This window comes from Anas acuta, chromosome 1 (genome assembly GCF_963932015.1).
Source record: "Anas acuta chromosome 1, bAnaAcu1.1, whole genome shotgun sequence".
NCBI lineage: Eukaryota > Metazoa > Chordata > Aves > Anseriformes > Anatidae > Anas > Anas acuta.
The window spans coordinates 165,309,835-165,337,172 of NC_088979.1; the positions used below are offsets into that span (position 1 = coordinate 165,309,835).

At 35.4% G+C, this 27,338-nt stretch overlaps 1 protein-coding gene across 5 annotated transcripts in view; it reads left to right on the plus strand.

Moving 5' to 3' along the window:
• The window catches only part of CAPS2 (calcyphosine 2), a 34,512-nt gene that overhangs the window by 2,856 nt on the left and 4,318 nt on the right, over nt 1–27,338 (plus strand). For 3 of the 5 annotated variants that reach the window (XM_068669149.1, XM_068669148.1, XM_068669150.1), the window contains 15 exons: nt 883–929; nt 1,952–1,997; nt 2,114–2,233; nt 3,193–3,225; nt 5,977–6,147; nt 9,521–9,643; nt 13,260–13,327; nt 15,302–15,421; nt 16,550–16,624; nt 17,459–17,554; nt 17,666–17,759; nt 19,800–19,915; nt 23,903–23,973; nt 25,521–25,675; nt 26,224–26,343. In XM_068669149.1, the coding sequence (XP_068525250.1) occupies nt 883–929; nt 1,952–1,997; nt 2,114–2,233; nt 3,193–3,225; nt 5,977–6,147; nt 9,521–9,643; nt 13,260–13,327; nt 15,302–15,421; nt 16,550–16,624; nt 17,459–17,554; nt 17,666–17,759; nt 19,800–19,915; nt 23,903–23,973; nt 25,521–25,675; nt 26,224–26,343 (1,455 nt within the window). The remainder of the gene's footprint in view (nt 1–882; nt 930–1,951; nt 1,998–2,113; nt 2,234–3,192; nt 3,226–5,976; nt 6,148–9,520; nt 9,644–13,259; nt 13,328–15,301; nt 15,422–16,549; nt 16,625–17,458; nt 17,555–17,665; nt 17,760–19,799; nt 19,916–23,902; nt 23,974–25,520; nt 25,676–26,223; nt 26,344–27,338) is intronic. The other 2 variants (XM_068669151.1, XM_068669152.1) reach the window with 2 other exon arrangements.

The following is a 27,338-nucleotide window of genomic DNA, read 5'->3' on the forward strand; positions in this document are numbered from 1 at the left end:
CTCTCATATCATGAAAGGTATTAGGCCGCAGCTGGAAACAGGATATCTGCGCAGTTCAGACTGTCATCTTGAGATCTCAGTGCTGTTAAAAAAAAAAAAAAAAAAAAAAAAAGTTAAAAACCAAGATGCTAGCAGGACATGCGCAAAGCACAGTTTCTTTCCTGACTGGAAAGCTAGCTGGGGGAATGTTATAATATGCTAACTCCGGTCATACAGTCGTCTCTAGGGATTTGCTGTTGGCTGTTTTCAGAAATGCAGTAGTGAGGGAGATGAAGCTTTGACTCAAGTCTTCCTCTCCCCATGTTCTTGCCTAGTTGAGTTTGAAGATCCATGTCGGTCATGCAAAATTAGCAGTGTGAGTACAGAAGCTGCCTAGGCACCATCATGTGTTGTTGCACTAAAGCTGAGAAGATAGAGCTATACCAAAAACCTGTGCAGTTTTGGGGTCTGCACTACCACCGTGTCAGCCAGCTGATTGTCTGTACTGTGGTTTTGGTTTATGGGCTGGCTGAGGGGTTGTTTAAGAAATGTCCCAACCAATTAGAACCACGTGACCTGGTGAAAAGTGATTATACAATCAAAATCCCAAGAACACGAATTATTTTTAATGTATTGTTGATAGCTGGCACAGAAAGTATCTGGATTCTTAATGACTAGAAATTTTTGTCTTGATGGATGTTGAGTCTTCTTGTCTCATGATCTGTAACAATCAACTTTCATTGTAAATTTTTTGTTTTGCACTTTCCTTAGTGGCATCTCAGTGGCATCAAGGATAGATATTTTGAGGCAATGTTTCTGAATATTCCAAGGGAAGCTGAAAGGGAGAGCTATGTATTTTAATCCTGATCCTTGTCAGCATGTAATAATACTGTGTCCTTTTAGGGGTGGAGACCAGATACACGGGCTTCTCGTGGTCCTCGCCCACCAGAGTAAGTCTGCTTCTAGTTTAAGTCTGCATTATTAGCATCCTGCATATGCATGTATTGGTGTGTAAATTACTGTTGCATGAAATTTATCATCTTAGGTTTGTTCTCTATTAATTATATTTAAAGTTCTTGATTATGCATTTATGTTAGTGAAGTGCCTTAAAGCCAGTATATCTTTCTACATTATTTTTCAAGTATGTGTCACCATGACCTTGGATTGTTCATATCTTCCTCAAAGAAGTTCAATTTCTACACATTGTCAGTCATTCTGCAATAAAAAATGACTGGGAATTAAAGAGCTCTTTTATTTGAAGAAGCAATCTTGTTATAAAAGGTTTGTTTGGAAATACTGGCAGTAAAATGCAAAAATGAATGCAGTTGTGGTGCTCCAGAGTATAGCTAAAGTGAAGACATAAGGCTCAGAGATGCATTAATAATTTGGAGATGTTTTCATTTCTTTAAGCAAAATGAAATACTGAAGTATTGTTTACTTCACTGCATAGTTGGCTTCCATTGTATTAATCTTGTCCAAATAATTTGAAAGGTTTGCATCCCAAGGAGCTATTTGTTCGCTGTTGGCTCTCTGGTGACTAATTATAGAGGGATGTTGCCACAGACCTGCTGTGGAAGACAGGGATAAGGAGTCCTTGATTTATGATTTTGTTGCAGCAGCTCCTGGTGGGGAGTGCAGAGGAGCCAGGATGGCTTTGCTGGACTCTCTGAGGCTGGGAGTGAAGAAGGGTCATGCTGCTGGTGTACTCAGCAGCTGGGAAAAAGGAAAAGCTGAGTGTCCAGTTCCTGAGGTGTTGTAAGAGGGACTAATAGGCATTTCCAAAGTAGGCTGTTTCCAGTTGTAATGAAACCCTGTTCAGAGTAGGGAAACTTTTGTGAAGGAGCTAATACATATATATAATATAACAACTATAATAATGTACATGATATAATAACTAGTAGGCAGCTTGCTTTTACTGTAATTGAAAAATGAGAGAACATACAGCTCTTAAAATGATTTTAACTTCCTGCAGGGTGCCATGCCTAGATCTAAGGAGGCTGGGAGATTCTGATGAAGAGGTAATTATAAATCAGTTTTGTCTTGAATAGTTTTCAGAGTTCATGTGTCACAGGAGTTTGTAAAAATATGACACCAAATATAAAACAATTATGATTACTATCATTTTTAATTTTAGGATGGGAACTCTTACATACCGTACAGTAGGGATTGTCCTCATACTTGCCCTCTAGATTCATCTCCAGACTGGAGAACATCATTACAAATGCCACCTGCGCAGCATCTCCCATCTCAACAGGTAGGTCTGTCACTACAAATCTTTTCAAAATTTGCCCCTTTAGTAGTAATTTAGAAAAATATCTTTAGCATTTTCATAAAAGCTCCTCTTTTTTTTTAGATTAAATTCTCATCTAATGCTATTGGTTCAAAATACTTTTGGCAAAATACTTTTTACTGAGAAGCCTAGAATATTTCAAAAGTCCAGTTTCTTTACTCTTCTTCATTGGTAGATGCATTCATTCTTTGCATTGTACTCAATTTTAAGGAATATTTTAATAACTAACTTTATTTACTATTCGTCAAAGCAACTGAAAAACTTAATACTTTTGAGATAGGTAAACAAAAGTTCCCCACTTTCTAAACAAAGTGTAACTTACAAAAATAATAAAGATCAATCGTGGTCATTAAGCATACAATTGAAGAAAAAAAAAACTAGGTTTGCAAAGAGTGAGTATTAATTTTGTGGAAGAATAGTTACTTTTGGTGAAAAGGAAACTTTGAAGTTAAATGCAACCATTCTTAGAGTTTTGTTTAGTCTCTTGTCCTTAAAACACAACTGTGATTTTGACTTCGGAATTATGTTTGGAATTATGTTTAACATATTTATGTTAATATAACATATTAACAGTTTTATTTTTAAAATTTCCTGAACGCGTACCAACATTTTTATTCCTGGATGACTAAGAAACTTAATTGCCACCAGGCTTAGATACTTTGTAAGGGAAATCAGTAGTCCAGATGTTAATATTCTGATTTATAGATTTATAGCACTGTTCAGGATTCAATATCCAGTATAATAAATTTAAGAATTAATTTAATTACTTGGTTATTACAATTGTTCCCTGAATGTAAGAAGAGTTTTCCTTTGAACTTTTATGTCTGAATTAAGTTTGGAAAAAAGGAATTTGACAATGTTTTATTTGTCTATTCACACAGAGGAGATTTTGCTAATTACTATTTAATTGCTCTTTTAAACAGATTTGTAGAAGGCCTTGTCAGAAGAAAACAGAGGTAAAGTAGCTGAAAAAATATACACTGACAAAATTAGCAACTGAATAGCAGAGTACGGTGGTATATGGTCTCAAAGTGAAATATGTTTTAACTTCTTTTGTGTAAGAGCAAATAGTTCAATTAGGAGACTTTTTAATCTGTCTGTTTTAATCTGGCTTTTTAATTTGAGAGATCAGATATTCCTGAATTAGTTTAAAAATTTTAGATAGTACTGCCAACATAATTTTCTGTCATAGTCACAATCTTTTTAACATGTTACCATACATTTTTATTTGGTTAGGAAATGCAGGAAATATCCTAACTTATCAATGTTTCTAATTGATGGAAGAATTGGAAAATACAATGCTTAGGATTACAGTATTTCAAAAAAGAAATTAAGTAAACCTAAGAAATACTGAATGAGTTTGTCTAGAACAGCAGTGTTGCCAGAGGGAAAACAATTATAAATTCAATTACATATAATCTGTACCCCTTGAAGCAAATAATATATTGACCTTTATGGCAGGACTATGAACCAGCTAGAGCTATTAAGGTGAATGTGACAGGATCATCCTTTTATATGTTTCCCTATATGACCAAATGTTTTCTCAGCTTGAAACAGAATAAAATGTATTTAAATAAAAGCTGAAGTATTTATTTTTTTTTAATAGAGAAAATGTAGAGCAATGAGGTAGAATAGCGAAGAATTAAGTTTTTGTGCTTAATGTGCTTAATCCCTGCACATTGTGTCTTGCATCTACACATGGATGCTGTACAGTCAAAGACTTTCTGAGTTGCTGCATACTCAGAGGTGGGGGGAAAGAGGTTTCCTTACCCCTGCTGAATGCAAACGACCCGAGCCTTGCAGTTTCTCAGTATGAGCTATAGCCTCTGATCTGAATGTGTGCTGCCATGCCTCCCTGTCCTCCACACCTTGTACTCTGTAGAAGTGTCTCCTAAGAGTCTCCTTCCTGATCAGTATTGGTATCTCCTCCAGGGAAGGCATCGTGTCCTCTTTTTTCCTCTTTTTTTTTTTTTTTTCTTTCCCTCCTTCAGGTTGCTTCACTTCTTCCAGTGTTACAGAAGGTAATTAGTAAGATTGTGAATAAAAGCTGTAAAGTACAAAACATCCATCACAAGGACAAATAGAAGTAGCTTTCTGAAAAGGTGATTTGAACATAATTACTTTGCTGCAGCTTCTCACCTGTTCATTTGTATTGTTTAAACTTCTCCATACTACCAGAAGCATAACAGTTTTATGGTTTCTTAGAGTTCCAACATAATGAGAACATACCAACTCACGTTCATTAATTTAGGCTGTCTGTATGGATTGTACAACCAGAGAGTACTGGACTAGTAGTGCAGTAGTTCTCAGAATATCTACATACCCAATGTAGGTATTTATACACATCTTAAAATACAACTGTAGATGTTTAACCACAGATGGCTATTTTTCCTCTGTATGGCATTATAAGTGCAGTGTGTATGTATTTGAGTTGCTATACTCTTCTCAGCTCTGGATGCCTATAATTTCACATCTTGTTATACCTTTTTTTTTAAAAAAAATATTAAGTTCATACATATAAATCTGTCTAGATGCAGGAGAGTTAACAAAAGGTTGTTAAGGCTTTGACTGTTTCAAGGTCTTTCGTTCTCTGCTTTCCTTTATCTCGTCTACTTCCTGCCTTCATTATGTTTTAAATACTTTAGTGCTAAATTTGCAGTAATGCATCTTCTGATCATTTACCCTCTTTTTGCCATCTCTCTTGTCTCTCTTTTTTTTTTTTTCTTGACTTGACTTTTACTTTTGGGGAGAAGATTTTCTGAAATGTTTTAATATATTCCTCTGAGTGGTCTTTATTTCTGCGTTGCTTGCTTCTGGGCCCTGACTGAGCGTTTCTTTAGCAAGATATATTCTGACTTCCTTGATAACAGACTACATAAGTAAATCTTCCCAAAATAGGTCACTTTTGGAGGAATAATTTGAATATTGTCTTATCATTCAGGTATTAACCAGTGAAGGGATGTAGATCCTCTTTTGAAAGAGAAGGCTGCCCTTTCAAGAACATAAATCTTCTGTTTTTTTTTTGAAAAATGATTTTTGAATACAGGACTGTTCACTGCTGCTTCAAGATGAGATGTGCCAAGCAGAGATGCTAGATAAGATCATCTTATTTTTTTAGCATTGAAGGGATATCACGTAAACGTTGAAAGTGTTATCTGGGGAGAGAAAGAAGAATGGAGTCCTGGGCTTCTCACACTGCTGTTGTTCCTACTGCATAGAGCACTGGAAGGAACATAAAGTTAGGAAGGTACTTAGTTGGCTTCACAGCCTTTCTGACTGGTGTTGTAGGGAAGGTAATGTAGGGACTAATACTCATCTGCCATCCAAACTTATTAGAAACTGTGACTGGAAAAAAACCTCATCAGCCCATTTTCAGCCATCCAAAATCAAATGTGAGAATTCCTGTTTTAGTCATCTGTAACATTGTCTCATAGAACAGCACCACAGGGTCTTGACTTTGTGTAAAGCTATTTGGCTGTGTACTACTTAGATTACCCCCCCCAAAAAAAAAACAAAAAAAAAAAACAGAATGTGAAGAACTCCATGAAAATGAAGCCTGAATGTGCAGTCATATTTGCATTTTTTCCGTAATATGAAGCACAGTTGTCAAGTAGTTTCATAAGTTTTAGTGTATATGAATTATAAAAATGGTGTTCTCCTTCAATATATCAACCAGAGGCATTTATATCGATTGTTCTTTGCTCTAGCATTCTGTTTTAGAGAAGATAATACCAGAAGATCTGCCATCCCCAACAGACAAATATAAATTGAAGTATCGTCAGTATGAAGCAGATGTGAAGGAAGAATATAAGCAGTATTCTGAGAGAATTGCAGAAAAGAAAAAAGGCCCCCAACAGTGTCCAGAAACTTCAATAAAGGTAGCTGGCAAAGTAAAAATTGCATTTTTAAGTAGTAAATTTGAGTGGGTATTTCATTACAGTGTGTAGAGTGACTTGCATGTGCGTGTAAATAACTTCTTTCATGTATTTATTGTAAAGACATTTCCCTGTATGGTTTCAACATTTAATGTTGAGTAGGATATAAAATAAGAAAGTTTGCTTCAGTTCCTCTAGAACAAGAAACTGGTGCTCTGAGAAACAAAAGTGTGCTTTTGTTTTCTGGTAAGAGATGTAACATTTGCCCTTATAGTGTACATCTATCCTAAGTGTCAATATTAGCGTAATTGATAGGAATAAGTTTTCTGCTGAAGACGATGAGAGTAAAAAGAACTTGATAAAATGTTATTTCCAAATACAGAGATGCGTTCCATCTTATTTATTTTTTAATATTATGTTAAATTATGATTGTACCTAAGATTTAGAAAAGAAGGGGTGAAATATGCGGTCTGTACCTTTGAAAGCTCCTAACACTGAAAATAGAAAGAATTTTTTAAAATAATGGAAGATAATATCTGTATTTTTTGCTTTGGCCTTTCTTAAGATCCAGTACAGCTAGTCTGCAAAGTTGGACTGCAAGCTGTATTGATTCTTCCATTTTTTTTTTGTTTATTTTTAAATTAAGACTAAGGTGCAAACAAGGGAAGATCAGTGGAGGAAAAATGTGAAAACAAAGATGGGAAAAACTGACCTGTTCTGGAAGAGAGAGTAGAGAAAATTGTCTGCACAGAGCAAAATATGTCATTTCAGATGTAAAGAGGTCAAAGAGAAAAGGTTTCTAGCAAGGAACAGGAAACAAAAGTGAGCAACATCTGTGAGGACTGGTCAAATGCTAGACTGTGCTGAGGGTGGATGACCACTTAGGGATCTTAATGAAAGGCAAAATATGCAGATGCTGAGCTTCCTTAAGCACATACTGTATATATTGCTTTTCAGATAAAAAGTTTGTGATAAATGGCAACGAGATTACTTATTTACTTGCTTAATGCTCAGTGTAATAAAGAGGGACAGTTTTACAGAAGACAAAGATTTATGGCTGTGTGGACTGAGGTCTCTTTTGCACATATTATTTATACTTCTAAAGGGATGTTGTCCCATTAGAGCCACTCTTCTAAAACTCGGACAAAATTTGGAGAATGTAGAAGTATAAGATTCTATAGGTAAAAGAACTGAGTGAAGGAAACAATTCTGTTGTCTTCTTAAGTTTATGTTTGTTTCATGGCAGTGAAGAATACCATTTTCGGTGTTTTGTTGTAGTTTTACTTTTGCTTTTAACGTTTTCACTCTTATGCACTGATCTGACACAATCATGCCATGTTTTCCAAGATGTGAATCCTTTATGTGTTGTACTGCAAGCCCATCAGAAGGGTATTTACAGGAGTAGTCAAGTTAGTCTGAAACTGAATAAATAGGTAGCAAACTGTATTGGATTTACATAGTAGGGGGCTGCAGGAGTGGTCTCTGTGAGCAGATCCCAGGAGCTGCCCCATGTCAGAGCAGAGCCAGCTCCAAAAGGGTCCCGCCACTGGCCAGAGCCAAGCCATGGAGCGATGCTGGTTGGGCCTCTGGGAGGGCACAGTTAAGAAAGGGGTAAAAAAAAAACCAACAAACAAACAACTGCACAATAGCCTTGGGGAGAGAGGAGTAAGAAGCAGCCCTGCAGCCCCCAAGGTCAGTGCAGCAGGAGGGCAGGAGATGCTCCAAGCACGCAGCAGCAGTTCCCCTGCGGCCTGTGGAGAGGCCCCTGGTGGAGCAGGCTGTCCCCCTGCAGCCCATGGGTCCCACACGGAGCAGATCTCCACACTGCAGCCCCCCCATGGGTGGAGGAGCCCCTGGTGGAGCAGGTGGATGTGGCCTGGAGGAGGCTGCGGCCCATGGAGAGCCCCCGCAGGAGCAGGCCCCGGGCTGGAGCTGCAGCCCGTGGAGAGGAGCCCACGCAGGAGCAGGGGTCTGGGGGGAGCTGCCACCCATAGGGGACCCGTGCTGGAGCAATTTGCTCCTGGGGGATGGACCCCGTGGGATAGAGCCATGTGGGAACAGTGCTTGAAGAGCGACCATGAAGGAGCAGCGGAGACAGTGTTAGGGACTGACCACAGCCCCTAGTCCCTGGTCCCCTGCACTGTTCAGGGGGAGGGGTTAGAAGAAGGTGGATGGGAGGAAGGGATTTTTAATTTGCTTTTAGTTTCTCACTGTGATAGCCTGCTAGTGGTAAACAATAAATTATGTTTGTCTCCCTGTGCTGAGTCGTGTTTTGCTCATGATGATAACTGTTGAGTAATCCTTCTGACCTCTTCTCAACCCTTCAGCCCTAATTTATCAGTCCTAACATCTCATCCCTATCCATCATATTTTCTCTCCCTTTTCCTTCGGGGAGGGTGAGTGAGAGAATGGTTGTGGTAGAGTTCAGTTGCCCAACAGGGTAAAACCAACACAAGCATAAACTGCGAGAGAAAAGGCAGAATTGGTGCATTCCTAGTGCTTTTGGTTTCCAGAAAGATGCATGCTGAGTGCTAGAAGCTGTGCATGTCAGTTTTTGTGACAGATTTAAATATATCTAACAAAGACTATTCTGCTAGACATTATTACTATCTGATTAAATAATAAATTTCAATAGATTTCAAGATATTTATCATCTGATTTGTGGGATTTGCAATAAATTCTCTGAAAAGAAGCTGCTCCTAGAGCAGAATAGGTAATGAAACCTACAGTACTGATTTGTGTCCCATGTTTCCTCCTTCCCAGCTTCTGTAAATGCAGTCTCCTTTGTTCATACAGTCTCCTTGCTCATATCCCCCATGTGGGAAATATTTCTGTAATATATTCAGACTGATTTACAAGTCTCTTAGACCTAGTTCAGCAATATACTTCAGCTGTTCCTTATCCAGCCTTTATTTAACTTCTTTGCTGGTCAAGAAATGGCACTTTTGTGATGGTGAACTTTGCATGTGATGGCAAATCTGCTGCTTTCTCTTGGCTGTTCTTGAATGCAACAGAGAAAGAATGAGCTCTTTTCTTCAGTGAGGTACTAACAGTCTACCATCTATGACTTGCTAATGGTTTTTCACAAAGCATTGGTACTTTGGACCAAGGTACTTCTGATTTTTTATTTATTTATTTTTTTAATATGGTTGATAGTTGTTGTTAAGGGCTCAAAAGCTTTAAGGCAAGACTTGAGAGCAAGATTTATAAGTTCAATTTTCATAGAAATCTTGGCTTAAAATGTCTTTACTTTTTCTAATTGGCATGAAGAAGGAGAAAGACTTTTTCAAATAAACAACCCTTTTTAATAAATTGTTGAGGAAAATTGTTTTTAATAATTAAACTTGATTTCTGAAAATAATGTGTTTTTGTATAGGGTACACAGCTCAAAGTTGGGCACAAGGACGATCTTACAGCTCTTGATGAGAAAGCTCTTCTGCAACAGTGCTACACAAGCAAGCCCTACAATATGCAGCATGGTGTGAGAAAATCAGAAGCTGTAAGTGTTTTAGCTGGTATTAGGCTGTTAACTTTCTAGACTTGCAGAATGACTTCCCAGATGTTCAATGGAAGTTAGACTTTTGATGATTTGGTCCTAGTCTGTAATTGCAACCATGGGGGTTTGAACATCTATTTTAGTGGGAGTTGAACTGAGCAATCCAGTGAGCAATTTTTTAATCTTATTTGCAATGCTTGTATTTTATGCAGCAATATGTATAAATAAGAATGCAAATTAAACATAAATAAATACAGCTAAGCAGATCAACTGAGTGACTCGTGAAACTGACCATACTGTTCTATTTCTTCTTGTCTGTAGCTCCTACCTGAGCCTGCATTCCACAATTCATGGATTTCATGATTGCATCAGCTTTTACTCTGACTAGTTTCTAGCGTAAATAAGCTGTTTTCCGTTGTTATCTCTTGAAATGGAGTATGTGATGAGACCCCGCTTCATAAGCAATATGGGCTCTGCTGCTAGTATTAGATCAGGTCAGCTATGGCTTTGGCTGAATCTTCAAGATCCAAGGATGGAGTTCTACAGCATTTCTAAGAAACATACTCCTTTGCTGTGTTACTTGCCTTGTGAAGCTGTTCTTCCTATTACCCTTACCAAGCCTCCCATGGCTCCATTTGTGACATTGACCTCCTTTCATAATGTTGGCCACTGCTGCAAAAGTAAAAAATAAACAACAACAACAAAAAACCCTTTGTAACTGTCTTTTGGTTTTAGGAAGCTTTTAGAACACTTTATAGCTGCTTCCTCTGCAAAGTAAACAAAGCCAAACTCCTTTAGCCTCTCCTTTCAATTGCTTCATCTCCAATGCTCTGTTAGTTCCCCTCTGGTTTCCTCTTACCCTATTGATTCTGGGGGAGAGAGAGGCCCCCAGAGTGGAAACAGGCATGGCTTCACTATAATAAACTTACTTATACCCAGTAAGTTTCTTTAATTTCTTACGTACAGACAGATTTTTACTCTCTTTAGGACTGTGCAAAAGGAGTATTGTACATTTAAGGCTAAATCTTGATTTTGGGATTATTTACAGTGATGAAGAACCTTGAGACTTGCTACTCTGTGCTTCACTATTTGCATATGCAGAGTGATGTCTTTCATAAGTGAATTTTGTACGTATTGCTGAGCAGAGTTAGCATTCTAACATTCTGATGGAATACTAAGCCATAACAAATTTTATGAGACTATAAAAGTAAATATTTTTTCATTTATTTTGTTTGCTCATCATTATGCACTGAAGTTCACCTTGCAAACATCTATTTGATTTCTAATCTCGTTAAAGTGGGACTTGTCTCATATAAAATCTAATTATTTGCTTAATAATAGTGAATGTTGCACTATTGAGGCTACTGATCATTTTCACGATCAGAAAATCTTTTTGGAAAGTAGTCTTATGAAGAACTTCCCGTTCATTATTTTTAGAATTATTTTAAAGATCTGTATTGTTGGGTGAGGCTAGTGGGGCAAACTGTTTTGAAGTATCATTAGAGTAACTACTTAATGCTAAATCAAATACCGTGAAAAGACTGAGAAAAGGAGCAGTGCCCAACCACAAATGACAGGTACACTGCAGCTGGCATGTTTTAAAAGGAAGCCAGCAGGTGTCCCAGCAATGTGTCACAGGGACCTTTAGAAATCCTTCTGTTACTGATTAGCACTCATGGTTGCACAGGCTGTCTCTCTCTTTCTAGGAGCCTCTCCAGGGTTCTCTCAGGTTCAAGATTCTGACAGAAGTAGGAATAACGGAAAAATCAGAAGTAACTACTCCTTATTACAATAATGCAATTGGATATATGTTGTCTCAATTATACGCATTTGATTTTAAAGTGCTTTAAAAATTTGCTTAAGATGACAATATTTTTAACATTTCCTTTTACCGTAATCATTGCTAAAACCTCTAACATTAAATCACATTTTCTTTTAAATTTTCTTTAGCTTGGGTAGAGAATTGTCTTATCCAAGATGGATTGCAGTAAATGTACGATAGCCAAAGAACACTATATATGATAAAAATATTTTTGGAAGGTTTGTTTTCTATAAATAATTCTTTTGTGGACAAAAGAGTTGCATCTTATTAAACATCGAGAGTTGCTGTAAGCTCAATGTCTACCTCAGCAGTTATGTAAATTCGTAGTAGAGATTTTGTCCAAGAGGTGAATGGAAGATTTTCTTCTGAGAGTACATTTAGTGACCTTCTAGTATTCAACTGAAATACAAAGTTGAATTTTCAAAATCAGTTTTTATCATGCTAGCTGTTTTAGATCTATAAGAGCAATCCTTGGAATACGTTGAGTTTTAAGAAACACTGCTGTGCATTATCACTGTGTCTTCCTTTACATAATGCTTCTTAATGTCAGATATTCAGTAATTTGGAATACCAGTAGATCTGTTAGTTAGATGCAAAAATGAAATATGAAAGCAAAATAAAAAGTCCCCAATCTGCTACAATTTAGAAATCTTTTAAGGCTTAAAATCAGTATAAACACCTGTTGGTCTGGTGTTAAATTTTTCATTGTTTTTGGCTAATGCTAATCAGTATTTACCTGAAGATTTGTGAACAATACCCATAGCATCTCTGGGGATTTATGGATTATCCATTAGTTACATTCTGTTTTGGAACCAACTTTTAATTCTTCTTCAGCCATGGGAAGACTTGATGTATCTAGAATTTGGTTGGTGTGTGATAATCTATGCAGGGGGAAAAAAATAACCATAAAAATATCTTAATTCTTCAGATTCATAATAGCTAACAAGTCATCAAAGAGGTTGTCTAAACCCCTCGGAAACAATCTCTATTTTCTCAAAAATAAAGTTGGGGGAAGAAAAAGGAAATGTAAGTGTGGTGAAAAAGTTTGGAGATTTGGAGGATGAAGTGAGATGGGGGGCATAATGGTTGCCAGTGGCCTCTGTTCTGACCTTCAGCATCCTCTTGTGCCTTGGGTTTTCTTTCTATGAAACCAATGATGATCAACAACCAAGCACTTCACAGTGAACGGCACAAAGTTATGTTTGGCTGTTACTCTAACGTAAAAATGGCTGTAAGATCCTGTTAAATCTCCTAATCTCCTGCCCCCTTAGGATGATCTCTCTTTTATAAGGAAAGGGTTTTCAGGTTGGTCTGTTTCAGTAGAAAATTATTCTGGCATGCAGCAAATAGAAATTGAGCGCTGAGACTAAACTTTTAACATTAATAAACTTATCCTTATTTATTTATTTATTTTACCAGCTATTGCTGGAGTCTCATTCTTTCAGTGGGAATCTGTGTCAACCACGGTACTTGGAATAGTGTGAAATTCCTCAGGCTGTAACGTACTTAGAAAATTTATTGGAAATAAAAGATAAGGAAAGCTGTCTGTCAGCAGAAATACTAGAAATCTCATATTTATTGACATCTAATATGCATAGACAAGTTGAGTGTGTAGCAGAGAATATTATTTGTCATGCAAATAGGACTCTAATTGAAAAGATGAAGAAAACCCTTGAAAATTCCAAATTAATTGTGACATTTGTAAGATTGTGATCTCTGTACACTGTCCTAAGAGCTCTTTTAGTATTTGATGTGCTTGTTAAATTTCATTTACTCTCAGTCAGTTTTTCTTTACAGGAGGATGTTGCTGCAGAGCGGAGAAAACAGGCTGTGGTAGAACAAGTGATGGTGGATCAGTTATCCAGGTAAGTGAATTTACAACGTTAAACTACAGTGTTCCCTACAAAGAATTTAGGTCAGTGAGTGTTTGACTTCTCTTGCTTGGAAGATGTTTTGATGACCTCATTGTAACTCTTATGTAGTCTTACATAGTGCTATTTCTAAAATCCCTTTAAGTGAAAAACCTTTTTAATCTAAAATCACTTTCAAGTGCTATGTTTAAGTTCATTTTTCTTCTGAGAAGAAGTGTTGATTTTACATCTGAATCTAATTTATGGGTTTTACAGTAACAGTACTTTTCAGAAATAACCTTCTTTTACGTCTGCAAAATACATGGATACCTATTGTTACAAATTACATATCTTTAGTATTTATTTCCTCTTCTAAGGCTGTCACCTTTACTAAAATTCCTTTATTAATATTGACACAACATCTCTCTGAAGTAAAGGAGTTATTATATGAGTGTTAATCAGGAAGGAAAAAAAAAAAAGGAGCAGATTAATCAAGTTGATCTAGGTTGTACAGGAAAGCTCTCCTAACTTCATTGCTATGCCTTTACCTCCAAGAAAGCATTGTTTCTACGTACAAAGATCCCATCGTAGGTTAAGGAGGAGAAAAAAAAAGTAATGAATAGGTAAAGATGAGTATATTAAACTTATTTTTCTTATTATTGTTCCCATAAACTTGTTCTGAACAAAGCCAAGTGCAAGGTCCTGCATCTGGGTCAGGGCAATCCCAAGCATAAATGTAGGCTGGGCAGAGAACGAATTGAGAGCAGCCCTGAGAAGAAGGACCTGGGGGTGTCAGTTGATGAGAAGCTCGACATGAGCCAGCGATGTGTGATTGCAGCCCAGAAAGCTAAATGTATCTTTAAGTACAGAAATCACCGATTAAAACAAAGCAAACAACAACTAAGAAATGCTTGTCCCGTATCATATCTTTACAATGATGTAGTTAGAGCTGATGATTACAGAGATTGTGTTAAAAAGATGCTAGTTGTGTTGAAGTGTTTCAGTGCTGCTGGTGTTGGATTGGTTTTATGCATCTTGGATCATAGATGTTCATTCCATTCTTAACCTTCTTCAGCTGCTTCTCCTTATTTTTGCATGTATCCGTGCATCTCCTGCTCTGTTGACAAAGTCAAAACAATATCCAGTAGTGCTGCAGCTGCATCAAGATGAACTTTTAATTGAAAAAATCTCTGTTTATTTTCCAAATGTAACTGTGCCAGTGCTGCCAAACAAATTGGTATCAGATAGCAGGATGTTAATCGGGGAAGATTAGTTCAAAACTGTCACATGGAAAATCTATTAAAGGAAACACAAAAGGTTTTTTGATTGTTTTAATAGAACCAATCTTGCAGTTAAATTATTATAACTGATGTGTGCAAAGTTGGATCTGCACAGATCAGAGAGAAAATTTATAAATTTACATTAGCTATGCAAATTTTTTTTTTTCCTTCTGATTATTAATTATTTCAATAGCATGTATTTTAAGGGGTCTTCTCTTTTGTTTATTTGTTAAACTGATACTAAGATACTAAGATTAAACTGATACTGTTACTCAGCTGATTATCTTAATAATCAGTTTACTTCTTGATATTTTAATATCACTTCCATAACTCTAAGAAAATATACTTAAAATAATTTGCCTATCTGCAAAGTTATTACATAGTTGTGCACCACCAGACTGTTCTTTCATGTATTTGATTTAGAGTAATGGATTTCAGAATTTGTAAAAACAAACACAAACAAACAAACAAACAAAAAACAACAACAAAAAAACAAAACCTAAAAGAACAACCAACCAAATAAACAAGAAACCCTCCCTCAAATTTATGCAGGTGTAATGGCTAACTTCAATGTGTTATTATTGCATTATTCACATGGCATTTTTATTTATTTATTTTGTTTGTTTTTCTTCCTTGAGTAAGAATAAGTTAAAACTGAAATTTAAACTTAGTGTTAGTCAGGGAGCTTCTCCCTGTTCTTTTTGGTCAGAGCTGTTATAAGTGACCCAGAACAATCCACACGTGCTGATGTTTCCAAGGAAGCTCATGGACTTCTGGGACTTGGGAACACACCCATGCGTTTTAGAAAAAGGACACTGCATGAAACAAAGTAAGTTTTCTCTAGTGGTCATTCTTTAGAAATATTTTTTGTTGTTGTTATTTTGGGCTCTGCAGTCTCTCTTTGCCTTTCCAGGTGTTTTATTCCTCACTTGGAACAAATAACTTCATCTGACGTCTTATTGTTTGCCTCCCCCATTTCTATAATTGCCTAGTGGGACCTATTTGTGGATTCTCTGTGTATAATGATTCATAGTATTTATAAAACATGGAAGAACCATCTTAAGCTCATACTGATACTGTTCATCACAGGGTTTTCTCAGTCTGAGTTGGTTGAATCCTTGCAATGCTGATGTATCCTTTTAGAGATTCCCATCCTGAGGTGCTTAAAATTACATAAATATACATCTATAAATGCTTATGTAGATCTTAACAATGTAATCATACTTTTCCTTCATGTTTTGATTTCTGCTGAAAAATTGGCATTTAAATGTAATTTCTGAACTGTGAGCATTAAAACAGGAACTCCAACAGCTTAAGAAAAAATGAGAAAATATTTTGATTTTCAGCAATGCATGCTGAAAACAACATGATTCTTCAGTTCCTGTTTTTATTATGTTAATCTTACTCAACATGCAGGCAAATATCCCTGCTTTGTATGTTTTAACATGATCTTCTGAAGTCTTTTTCAACAAACATCATCATTTTATTTAAAAGAAAAAAAAGGCAAAAAACTGTTTCAAGAACAATCTCTCAGTCTCAATCTGCTATACTCATCACATAAACAAATCTCTGTTTTGGGAACTAGTTATAATCAATATAAAGTATCTAAATGGGGAAAGAAGCCCCCACATGGGTATTTTGCAAGAAAATTGATTGAGTGGTGTAAGCATGATGGTTGGTAGAGGTTTAATTCTTGACATAAGTGCATATAAACAAAATATCCCATTCATGTCTATGCTTTCTGTAGATGTAATCTCATATGATGTAATTACAGTGTGCTTTCCACATTGCAACTCAGAGTTGCTTTCTAATTCAACTACAAGAACCATATCCTCAGCCAGTTGCCAAGGATACCGTATTTTACATTTTTTTTCGCTGTTTTGAAATGGTTATTTTCATATGCACCATTGCTTTGTGAGTGTATAGATATCATTAATATGCTGCATTATTTTCACAGAATAAGGACCAAATCAGGATTGACTGAAAGCGTTCTCTCTAACAAGCTACGCTTTGATAGTAGGATTATATCAAGGTAGTCACACATTCTGTAAAGCTTTTTAATTCTATGAATTTATGAATGATAGTTGTTACCTTGTTGAAATATTTAATTGCACTGAATTTTTCCTTTTCTGTTACATGTGTAGAAAAAAAGTATATGCTATGCAGGTAGAGAGCATATAATACACCTGACATGGCTGGTGCAGTGGGTTTACCGTCCCATTGTACAGCATTAAGATACATAAGTAATGTTACCATCATGTCAGTCACGGCTCTGTGCAGGACAATTGGCACAGGGATGTAAAAGAGTGCTCTTCACCATTGCGTGTCACTTAATTGTAAATTCTTTTAGCCTTTTCTTAGTGTGTGGCAACCACTGTGGATTGAAAGGATGCCTTTATCTTTTTTGTAGCTCCTTACATACTAAGCTTACAAGCTGAGGGCATCTTTGTTCTGAATTGAGTAGTGGTGACATAAACATATTCTTCAGCTCTGGAGCAGTGGGCTGTATAGACATAGTCAAGGATTCAGCCCCATAGCTTCATCTACCATAAAGAATGCAGTAGTCCAGATTTACATCATCCTTTAGGGAATGAAAATTATATTGGCATACTAAAACACGAAGCTTTGAAAGACGTTCTTAATGTTATGGAACAGAATATTGCATTAAGATGTGTTCCCAAATCCAGAAGATGGATTCCAGAATGGTTTAGTGAAAATAGATGGCTCTTTCAAAGATAAAGATCGTGCGATATGCAAGATTGGATATAAAATGCATATTTCAAAATAGAAGTGTTATTTGTGTTTAGGTTGAATTAGATTTGTGTAGATGCAAAAACATAAAGGTGCTTTTCAATTTTCCTTTTAGAAATGGTCGTGATGCCTGTAGAGAGTTGATTGGATTCTTTTTTGCATATGACCAATCTCTTACTGTGTATGAATTCCGGCAGTTTGGAAAAAACAGGTAGGTTAAGTTACTTAAAAAAAATAAATAAATTATAAAACATCTTTCACTGTACTTATCGAACATAAAAAAGTGTAATTGTTTTAAGATTAGTTTTGAATTATTTCACAGAACAAATGCCTTGCCTTTCATTCAGAAGGGAATTTATCATCATCAGCGAGGACAAAAGAAGGGAAAAGCTTATGATCTTAGTGACTTCTATATTGTAAGTATTCTACTGAATGCAAGGCATTATTGGTGATTTGAAAATAAATATTTAGATATAATATTTAGATATTCAAACTGAAAATTGTGTTATCTAGCATTTAGGGGAAGACTTCTGGTCTTCCCTTCAGTAATAGCTGTTAAACTAAAAGTTTTTCAGAAGTCTGGATTATTTTTCTCTCCCATGATTTAGGGATTCCACTTTTGGCTTCAGTTTGTAGATTTTCCACTAGAGGGCACAGGACTGCAGACAATGTAGACCTTTTTGTAGCTAAAAAGAACTATTTGGGAAGGAGAGTTCTGAAGTAGAAGACCTAAGTACTTCTTAAAAAAGTAATGATCTTTGTGAGGTTTGCTGGTGTTTTTGATGAAGGCATTGACTGAATATTTTTTTAAGCATGAGGGAATTGGTTTTAACTTAAAAGTTTGAAAATATTTACCACGAGCTTTATAGAGAGAGCTTTTGTTACAATGTTTTGTTTTGTTTTGTTTCTTTTCTTTAAAAAGGTAATTGTTTGAAACATCATTTGAATAAGTAGCATGTATAGTCAAGTTTCTACTTAACTGAGCATTTGAAACTGTGGTAGACTTGATACACCAGATAACCTGATTGTTGACTGTGGATCATATTGTGTCTTCTGTGCTGCTGTACATCTGTACTTGGTGAAGTGTTCATTGTTTTTAAATACAGGCATTTTCAAAAATATTCATAAATTTTGAAATACAGGATGTTTTTGCTGCATACTCCTGTAAATCTTAAGTTTAGAGCAACCAATGCATTTGAATGAAGGTAAATAAAGGCAACATCAGCTCTTAGCATTTTGTAACCCTTTTGTAAGCACTTGAGTAACCCTAGCAGTTTACATGTAGCTGCCATATAGGAGTTTCCAAAATGAAATAGATGACTTTGTTTATGGTATGGAGATTGAAGCTAACTCCTTTTTTTTTTTTTTTTTTTTTGGTTGTCATTTGTATCTTTGCAACCTGCAAATGGAATTATGGGAATGTGTATTAAATAAAGGTGTGTCTTAAAGACATCCACAATATGTACTGTCCCGGAGTTCATTATCTCTTTGGAATGATGTCGTATTTGTGAATATCCATATCTTCAAGCTCAGTTTCTCGGATGACATTAAGATACACAAATCTCTCACAAAGTCCAAGTGATTGACACACTTGCACAGCAGCAATATCTTCCTACTTTGGGTGTTGGAATTTTTGTAATCCAAGCCTGCATGGATATTATAGTTAGAGCTACTGCTTTTTTGATTCTTCACAATGTTCTTTGTTTCTAGTTTACTTCTTCTTTTTTTTTTTTTTTCCTTCCTCTCCATCTCACAAACCAGTTACCTCACATATTTTCCAAAGTTAAAGAAGCTATGTCCCCTGTCCCCAGCTTGGAGGGAAGAGGAATTTTAATACTCAGAAGGGACAGTACTGAATAGAACTTTTTACTACTATTAGTGTGTTTTTATTCAATTTTTATTACTGAAATACAGTAATTTTAGAGAATAACTACATATTTAAGCATTGCAAGGATTATTTGAACTTTGGGATGTCTACCTTTTGGTTGTTTGTTTATATTAAATATGATCGTAGGTTATTGAGTGTAACTGTAGAGGGTTTCTTATAGTCTGAAAACTTGGCTCTCAGAGAATCATTGTGGCACCTTCTGTGATCCTCTGTTCTGTGGTCCAGTGAGTTTTGGATTCCATAAGAATGAAGGGATAAGAAAAATACAAAAGTAGAGCCTGGCTGAGGGAACAACAATCCATAGTATCACATTACTCAGTTGTGAATTAGGGTAGAGTAGATGCTCTTACTAGACAAACCTCCACGTAGAAGATAAAGTTTTATTTTGAAGTCTGTTTGTTTTTATTTAGTGTTAGGAAAGCTCTGTTAATAAGGTTAACTGACCTTACTTACACTTTTTCCATCGTTTCATAGCAAGACTTTAATGATCATACTTCTGAAAGTCTTGCAGAGCATATTCTACAAACTATGTGACCTGTTTGTAAACCATTCTATGTTTTGCCAACAGGGAGCTAACCTAACTTTCCGAAGTGTTGATCATAATCTTCCAGAAAGCGTTAAGCAGAACCCAGTCCTCACCCTTCGTGTGATAAATATTGATGAAACAGCTATGGATTTTCTCAAGTAAGTGCAGCTAACTTTTTCAAATTAGTCTTCCTTAAGCAAAAAATACTTTTTTATAAGAGCTTCTAACATGTTATTTATACTGTTAAAAAATCTGTATTTAGGCTGTTGTTAGGAGAAATTAGTAATAGATTTGAGTGGATGTTCTATAATTCAATAACTTCCTAGAATAAGGAGTAACTTGAAAAAAAAAGGAATTATTTGAATATGAAGCTATCTTACTTGCTTTGTTTGAAGTCTTTTTAACACAAACTGTATTCTGAAACTTTTCTGATGCAATGAACTAATGTACTAGGTTCAGGGGAAAAATCATTTTTTTTGTGATCAACATTATTATTGAATCTTTTGTGAAGCTTATATTAACTGCTTATATCAGTTATGCCAATACAAGTGTTTGCACACAGGCAGGAGAGGGATTGATGTTTTTTTTTGTTTTGTTTTGTTTTTTTTTCCCCATCTTCTTTACTTCTTTTTTGTATGCACTCTTTCTTCAGTCTTTGAGATACTGCTACACATTATAGACTGCAGGCATTTGGGCATCTAATTTCTCAACATGTTTATTTTCTCATCCACTTGCTGTATTCCCTCCAGCCAGGTATTGATACACATCAGTAAGATCACCCTGAGCATTCTCCAGGCTAAATATTCTCAGTTCTCACAGCCTCTCCTTGTAAATCTACAATCTACAAAAGATTGGTACTACAATCTCTTCTTGACTACGACCAACAGTAACAGAGCCTCAAATATATTTAGTATCTAAAAACTACTTTCGTCAGAACATCTTAACTAACCATTATTTTTCTTTTTGCAAATGTTGAGATACATGAAGCTTGTTCTCAGTTACGGTAATATTCACTTTAAGGTCCCTTTACACTGAAAGCTCTTCAAAGAGGCCCTAGTGAGCTATCAGTCCATAAAACTGTAAATTCAAATTTAATTGGTTGTAGAAACATATAGCTGTATGATGCTAACTATTCCCACTGCAGGGTCTTCATGAAATAAAATAGTTTAATATTGGTTGGCTTATGTGGGATATTTTACATCTTAGAAGCATATCATTTTGGTAATTTTTTTTCATTTGTTGATAATTTTCTACCTATGGAATTTGGAGGCGATCCAGTGTTATTTCTGAAAGGCTGAGAATGACGACCTGTTCATTGGGTTTTAAAATCATATTTTTCTGCTACTTTTTTTCTGGTACTTCTTTTCTGCTACTTCTTTTTTATACACTCTCAACCTGAGATGTGCCTTTTTTTTCAGGTAGTAAATTGATTCTGTCTGATTCTTCTGAACGCTGTGTCTGGGTGGGGGTGTTATTGAACTGTAACTCGGTCTTCTCTGGTGGGAAACTCATGATCTGAGTCCTTTTATCCAGATTAATGTACTCGCGGAGAATCCCACTCAGGTGGGTAGAGTCAAAAAGGTCTGTTGCAGATTTTCAGGAGCAGCTACACCCTTCTGTCACAAGCTATGAATCTTTTGTGTTTTATGTTTGTTTTAGTGAGATTACATGTATGTTGTCTTCTGTAGATGGTTGCCTTTACAGTTTAGGTAGTTTGATATGGACAAGTTCATAGGGACTTCATAATGGGAGGTACCCAAACTGGAGATGAAAATTCTTAATAGCAGAGAGGTAAGTCTTCGGCCTCCAAAATAAGGAGTAGTCCTTCATGGCAAGGCACTGGTGAACAAGCAGCTTGAAGTTGGCAGTAGTTTTTACATCTGTTTTCATACTGTAATTAAAAGATTAAAATACCTACAGCACGTTTTTAATTAATTTATTTTTTTTTAATCTTCCAGTAGGTTCTTCCACAGTATTTTTTCTATCAAGCTTCATACTAACTTCTGATTGGGATTACTGGGAAGCCCTTCTGAGAACACACAATACAGAATTTCACCATAAGTTTTAGTGAAGGAACCTGAGATGCACTGATCCAGCTTTTGGGCTAAACCTTTGCCTTAGTTTGTTCTCTTAGTAGTTAACTTCTTTAACTACTGTGAGGTTTACATTGTTTTCATTTGGCAGACATATAGTTAGCATGTAGGAATGAGAATAGAAACAAATGACCTCAGAAATTCAGTCTTTATTAAGTCAGATTCCATGTCAAATACCTGTAACTAATCATGTTTTCTTCAGAAGAAGATGCAAAACAGCACATTGGTGAAAGATAAGGTGCTTTCAATAAGGTGTTTATTAATGGTTAGCTTGTATTTGAAATGAGAAGGCTTATGCATTTGCCAACAGAAAACTTACGTGCTTTACCTTGCTTTATGTGCTTTAACGTTGGTAGTTAAGACTCCTATTTTGTCCCAGTACAAGGTGGCTCCTCCCTTCATAATTTATCACTCATATCTGAACTAGAAGCATTTCTTTCTTCTGGATGTGTATAACCTACAGTTAGCAGTGTAAGCACAGAAAAAAATATAAAAGTAATTCGGAATGGTGTTAACATTTCCGTCATTAATATCTGTCATTACAGATTTTTAATTATCTGGACATATTTCAAGAAAATGATTCCTTGATTTGAGGGAGATTTTATTTTCCCTGAGGGTGTATGTTTATCTATTCAACATTCAAATAAAAATGCATCAATATCCATAAACATGTTTTCCTGGAGATTTGAACTTTGCTGGTGTTCTTTTAAGAAGGCTGTTCAGAATACTGGGACAAATTCTTTTTTTGTGTGATTCCCATTTATTGTGTCCTGTTCATTAGCTTTTTTTTTTTTTTCCAAGCATTTTTGTGGAGCGTTTTTAGAAATCCATGACTTATTTATTAGAGCCCTCTTAAATGGATTTCATTATGTTGTGCTGCAAGAACTAAGCAAAGAAAGCAGGTTTTTAAACAATAATTAGCATACATGCATATTTGTCTTCCTTAAAATCTTTGATGGAAAACTTTTCAGGTTCTTCAAAGTTTCTATCAATACTATGTCCATTTCTTCTATGAAAAATGTCCATCCATTAGCTTGCAAATTTCTCATTATCTCCTTGATTAGTAAATTATGGCCATTGCTCTTTGGAGCTGCTTGTAGGTTGCATGGAGAATGCATGGTCACTGCAGTTACAAGATCTGGAATTCTCTCTTACTGCTCTCAGGTGCCCTTGATGGACCATGTCCATAGCAATTCTTCCTCGGTTCAGGACATACACTGTCATATACTGTCAGTTGAATGAATACAGTCATATGGAACCCATTCTTACTGTAAGGAACTCGGTCATAGCGTGTGAAATACCTGAATACTGTCAGATGGAAATCTTTCAAATAATTCCATTTCTCTGCAGAAGTATTTCTTTGTTGCTGTGTTGGTCCCCAGTGCCTCCCTAAGAGATACTGTTCTTGATCTGCATCGTGGAAGATAATCTCTTCTTCCCTTAATGTTTGTCTTTTTGCCCATGTGTTCCATTAATCACAAGTGAGGCAAGACATAAAACAGGTGGAAATTTGCTGACTATTTTTCTTTCATCATTTAGTTGTTGGTCTTACAATTTAGACATTTTGCTAGGAAAATAAAGATTCAAGATATTACTTGTATAGTCTTTTTTCTTTTTCTTTTTCTTTTTCTTTTTTTTTTCTCTCTTAAAGAGAGATTTATAGCTACTTCATGTTATTTTCCTGGTAACTAAGTGTTGCTGCTTTAACAAACTTTTCCACTGGTCTGAGCTGAAGATTAGGACTGTCCAGATATGCTTCTGGAGACTGTACAAACAGGAGGAATTATGCATGAGTTATAAATCGGTAGAGGAGCTGCTAATGGAATAGTGTCAGACAAGAGTTTCTCTATATCTGCAACTATTCAACAAGGAATTTTTTGTATGCCATGTCAAACTCAAGCATTTGAATGCAATGCTTATCAGGGTAGTATAAGAATTAAATACAAAGTTCATATTTATTTATTTTTTACTACAACTATTTTGAATTCAGTAATATTACATTTTCACTAATAATAATTTTCACTAATCAACTTTAAATTGTTGCTATTTTAGAGCTCCCTCTGAGGAATTCAAGCAAGAATGTTCTGAGCAAGATAACAGCAGAGTTTTCAAAAAGATTCAAGGTTTGTGTCTACCAGAACACACTTATTTTTAATTTCTGTATCTGTCTTTATAGCTCAGCACAAAGAAGAGTGGTGGCATTTCAAAGATTTTATTTGAATAAATGAAGCTAACCAAGAGTTAGATATTTATCAGAATATTACTAAAATCTGATACTGGGATAAACTGTTCATAAGAATACTTTCTACTCTTAACTTTCCTTCTTTAAATAAACAGTCTGGCTAAAGATCATGGAAACAGTACAAAAATTGTGAATGTAACAGATAAAATATCACTGTGATGACAAAATCTTAAAAAAGAATGCTAAATCATAACACTGATCCTATGTTAAATTAGCATCAAATTTAAAAAAAAAATACTGGTGAAATATTCAAACAATCTTATTTATTCAGTTAATTCTGCTTTAGATAGTTCTTTGGCCATTTTTTATTCTATTTCTACCCATTAAAAAGTAGTTTTTTCATATTCTTCAATGTTATCTGTACTAAATATGTGAGTATGATTTAATAGTATATTCTAGAATATGTAATTGTATTTTGCCAGTTTCCTACCTGTAGTCTTTTGGACGAGAGCATAGCTTTGTGTTTAAAACTGTAGAAGGATGTTTATGTACTTGCTGTGTAACTTGTAGTCCACAAAAACTGTTGAAGTGAACAGTTTTTAGTTTGTAGAATCTCCAGCATAACTTTTAATAGCTGAACCCACTTTAAGTAGGCACTTTCTGGTCACTATAATGCAGTTGAGCACTTACTTTTAGAAAGATTGTTGGAACATTAGGGATATATTTTTTTTTATCTTCTAGTTCTCCACCTCCTTTTTTTTTTTTTTTTTTGGTCCTGCTGTAATGCACACAAGCTGATTTCTCAATTATCTGACCATATCTAAGGCTTGCTGGTGTGCCCTGGAAGAATGCGTAGTGTATATACTTCAAGATGTATTTCAATGTACTTCTGAGTTTGATCTTTACTGGAAAAAAATCATCCCTCATCTTCCCCTCCCAGCCCTAAAGAGAAACTGCTGCACAGAGATTTTGGTAAAGCCATCATTTTTACCATAGAAACAGTTCTTTGCCTAACATTTTGGAATGATTTTACAGAATTACTGATATTTGTTCTTGTTTCCACGTGTATTTAACACGTTTGTACTGAAAAAAAGTAACTGTGTGTCCCATAATGGGATGTTTGTATTACCAAAGTAGTGTTACTGAATTGCTTTGGGCATTGAATAATAGTGTGTATGTATTTGATTCCAGTGGAAGTTAGCAGTTTCATAATCTGAGCACAACAGACATTCTTTCCTTCTGTGATCTTTTTAATATTTTATTAAATGTTGCTGCTGCTTTATGTGATTTCTATTCACATGTTAAGTAAACAATAATTTTCTTTTGAACTCACATCTGGTCATCTGGTATGAGAGTCTGGATGTGATGATGTGTCTTTTAACCAGCAGTGTCAAAAACAGTTGTGGTCTTGTTTACTTTTGTAACAGTCCTATAGCATACAGTTAACTTCAGGTAATTGTGATGCCCTTTCCTTCTGTAAATCCTCAGGTATGCTCAGAGAAACACTAAGTAAAAGAGGAGTTCGTGTTGTAACAGGCCTAGGAAAATATTTCCGACGTATAGACAAGAACAGAAATGGTTTTCTCTCTCAGGCCGACTTTAAAGAAGCTCTGAAAGTATTCCATCTGGAAGTGCCTGAAGGGGTAAGTTGAAATTATAAGGCTGAAATTATAAGGTTATACTCATATACTAATACTTAGATAAGTGAATACTTATCTCACTTTAATTTATGGTATCACCCCTTTGCTTAAAGCTACATCTTAATACCTATTTTTGCATTTTTTTTCCTTGTGTTGTTATATTGGCATTTCTGCATTCAGGCCTATTTAAATTCTTGAATGAAGAAACAAATAAGAGTGCAATCTTCTTGTCTTATGAAGAGGGGCAAGTGCAATTGCAATCCAGTTTTCTTTTTCAGCCTTTTGAAGATATTCTATAGGATGCTATTTACTAATTGCTCTTCTTTTTAAATATTATGTTACAAGGAAAGCACACAGCTATCAAAATGGTTAATAATGTGAATTATGGTCATAAGTGACCAGTGATGACTTAAGTTATTTTGAGAAGTGTTTGAATCAGCTTGGATGGGGACATTGTTCTTTGTGAAAGTATTGTAATTTCCTGATGTAGCAATTGTTTTTTATTTCTATGACATAGTGAAAAACTTTGGCAAAATAATTTTAAATTACAGGACTTTGAATCCTTGTGGCTTATTCTTGATGACAGCAAGAGTGATAAAGTTGACTATGGAGAATTTGTTCGTGCCATAGTTGGAGAAATGAATGAATATCGGAAAGCATTTGTAAGAAAAGTAAGTTTCACTGCAGATAGTGTAGATGTTTTGCAGTCTAACTTTTGTTGGTTGGAGTTGGTTATTTATTACGTTTTGATTTTTTTTTTTCTTAAATTTTGCATCTGGTAATTGACTTTTTAAACCGTCAGATTAGTGTGTTAAAATAAGTGTAAATTAGAAGATAGCATGCTGTTCCATTGTTGAGTTAGTTAATTTTGAACAGCAACCTAGAAACAAGTCCTTTATTATTTTAGGTTTGAGTATGCATGCTATTCTTACAGTTCACTCCAGTGTGTAAGGCATCTGGCACTGCAAAGCTCTGTCTTCCAGAAATCTCTTCCTGTATTTTGGCAGATCACTATATTTGTTATCCATATGCACTGTGTGCGGTGTTTTTTTTCTCAATGTCTAAAATAGAGGCAATAATACTTGTCTTCTTTGAGACATACAATTAGAGGCATTACATTTGCAAGAGTTTTTTACATTTGAAATGTCACTTTGTTATTTGTCTATATAGAAACTGGAAAGACAAAGGGATTGGCAATGTATTGCGACTGTAACCAGTATTTCATGCTGGAAACAAACCAGCCAGTATCATAGTGATGGGATATCATAGAGATCAAGAAATGGGACATGCTTTTGTTCTCTTAATCATGGAGGACCTGACTGTCCCAGCCTTATGTAGTGGTATGTCTATTAGAGTAAGCTGTTGAAATTAAAGTGAAGCTGCTCTTAGTAGTGCTGTAGAGGCATATTGGAATGATGCCGGAATCTTAGTAATTGGAGGAGACAGAAAGGAAGCAGCTTAACTGCTGATTCTAAGGATGAGCTAGAAATTTTGGAGAGAAGACAATTTTTTATTTTTACTTTTTTTGAGTTTGTGAGTGGACCACATTTGAAGTAAAAGTTGTCAAGATAAAACAATTGTGAAATTCCATAATGTTGAATCCTTTACTAGTATCTGGCGACTATGATAGTACATTCAAATTACTTAAATAAAATAGGTAAATCAG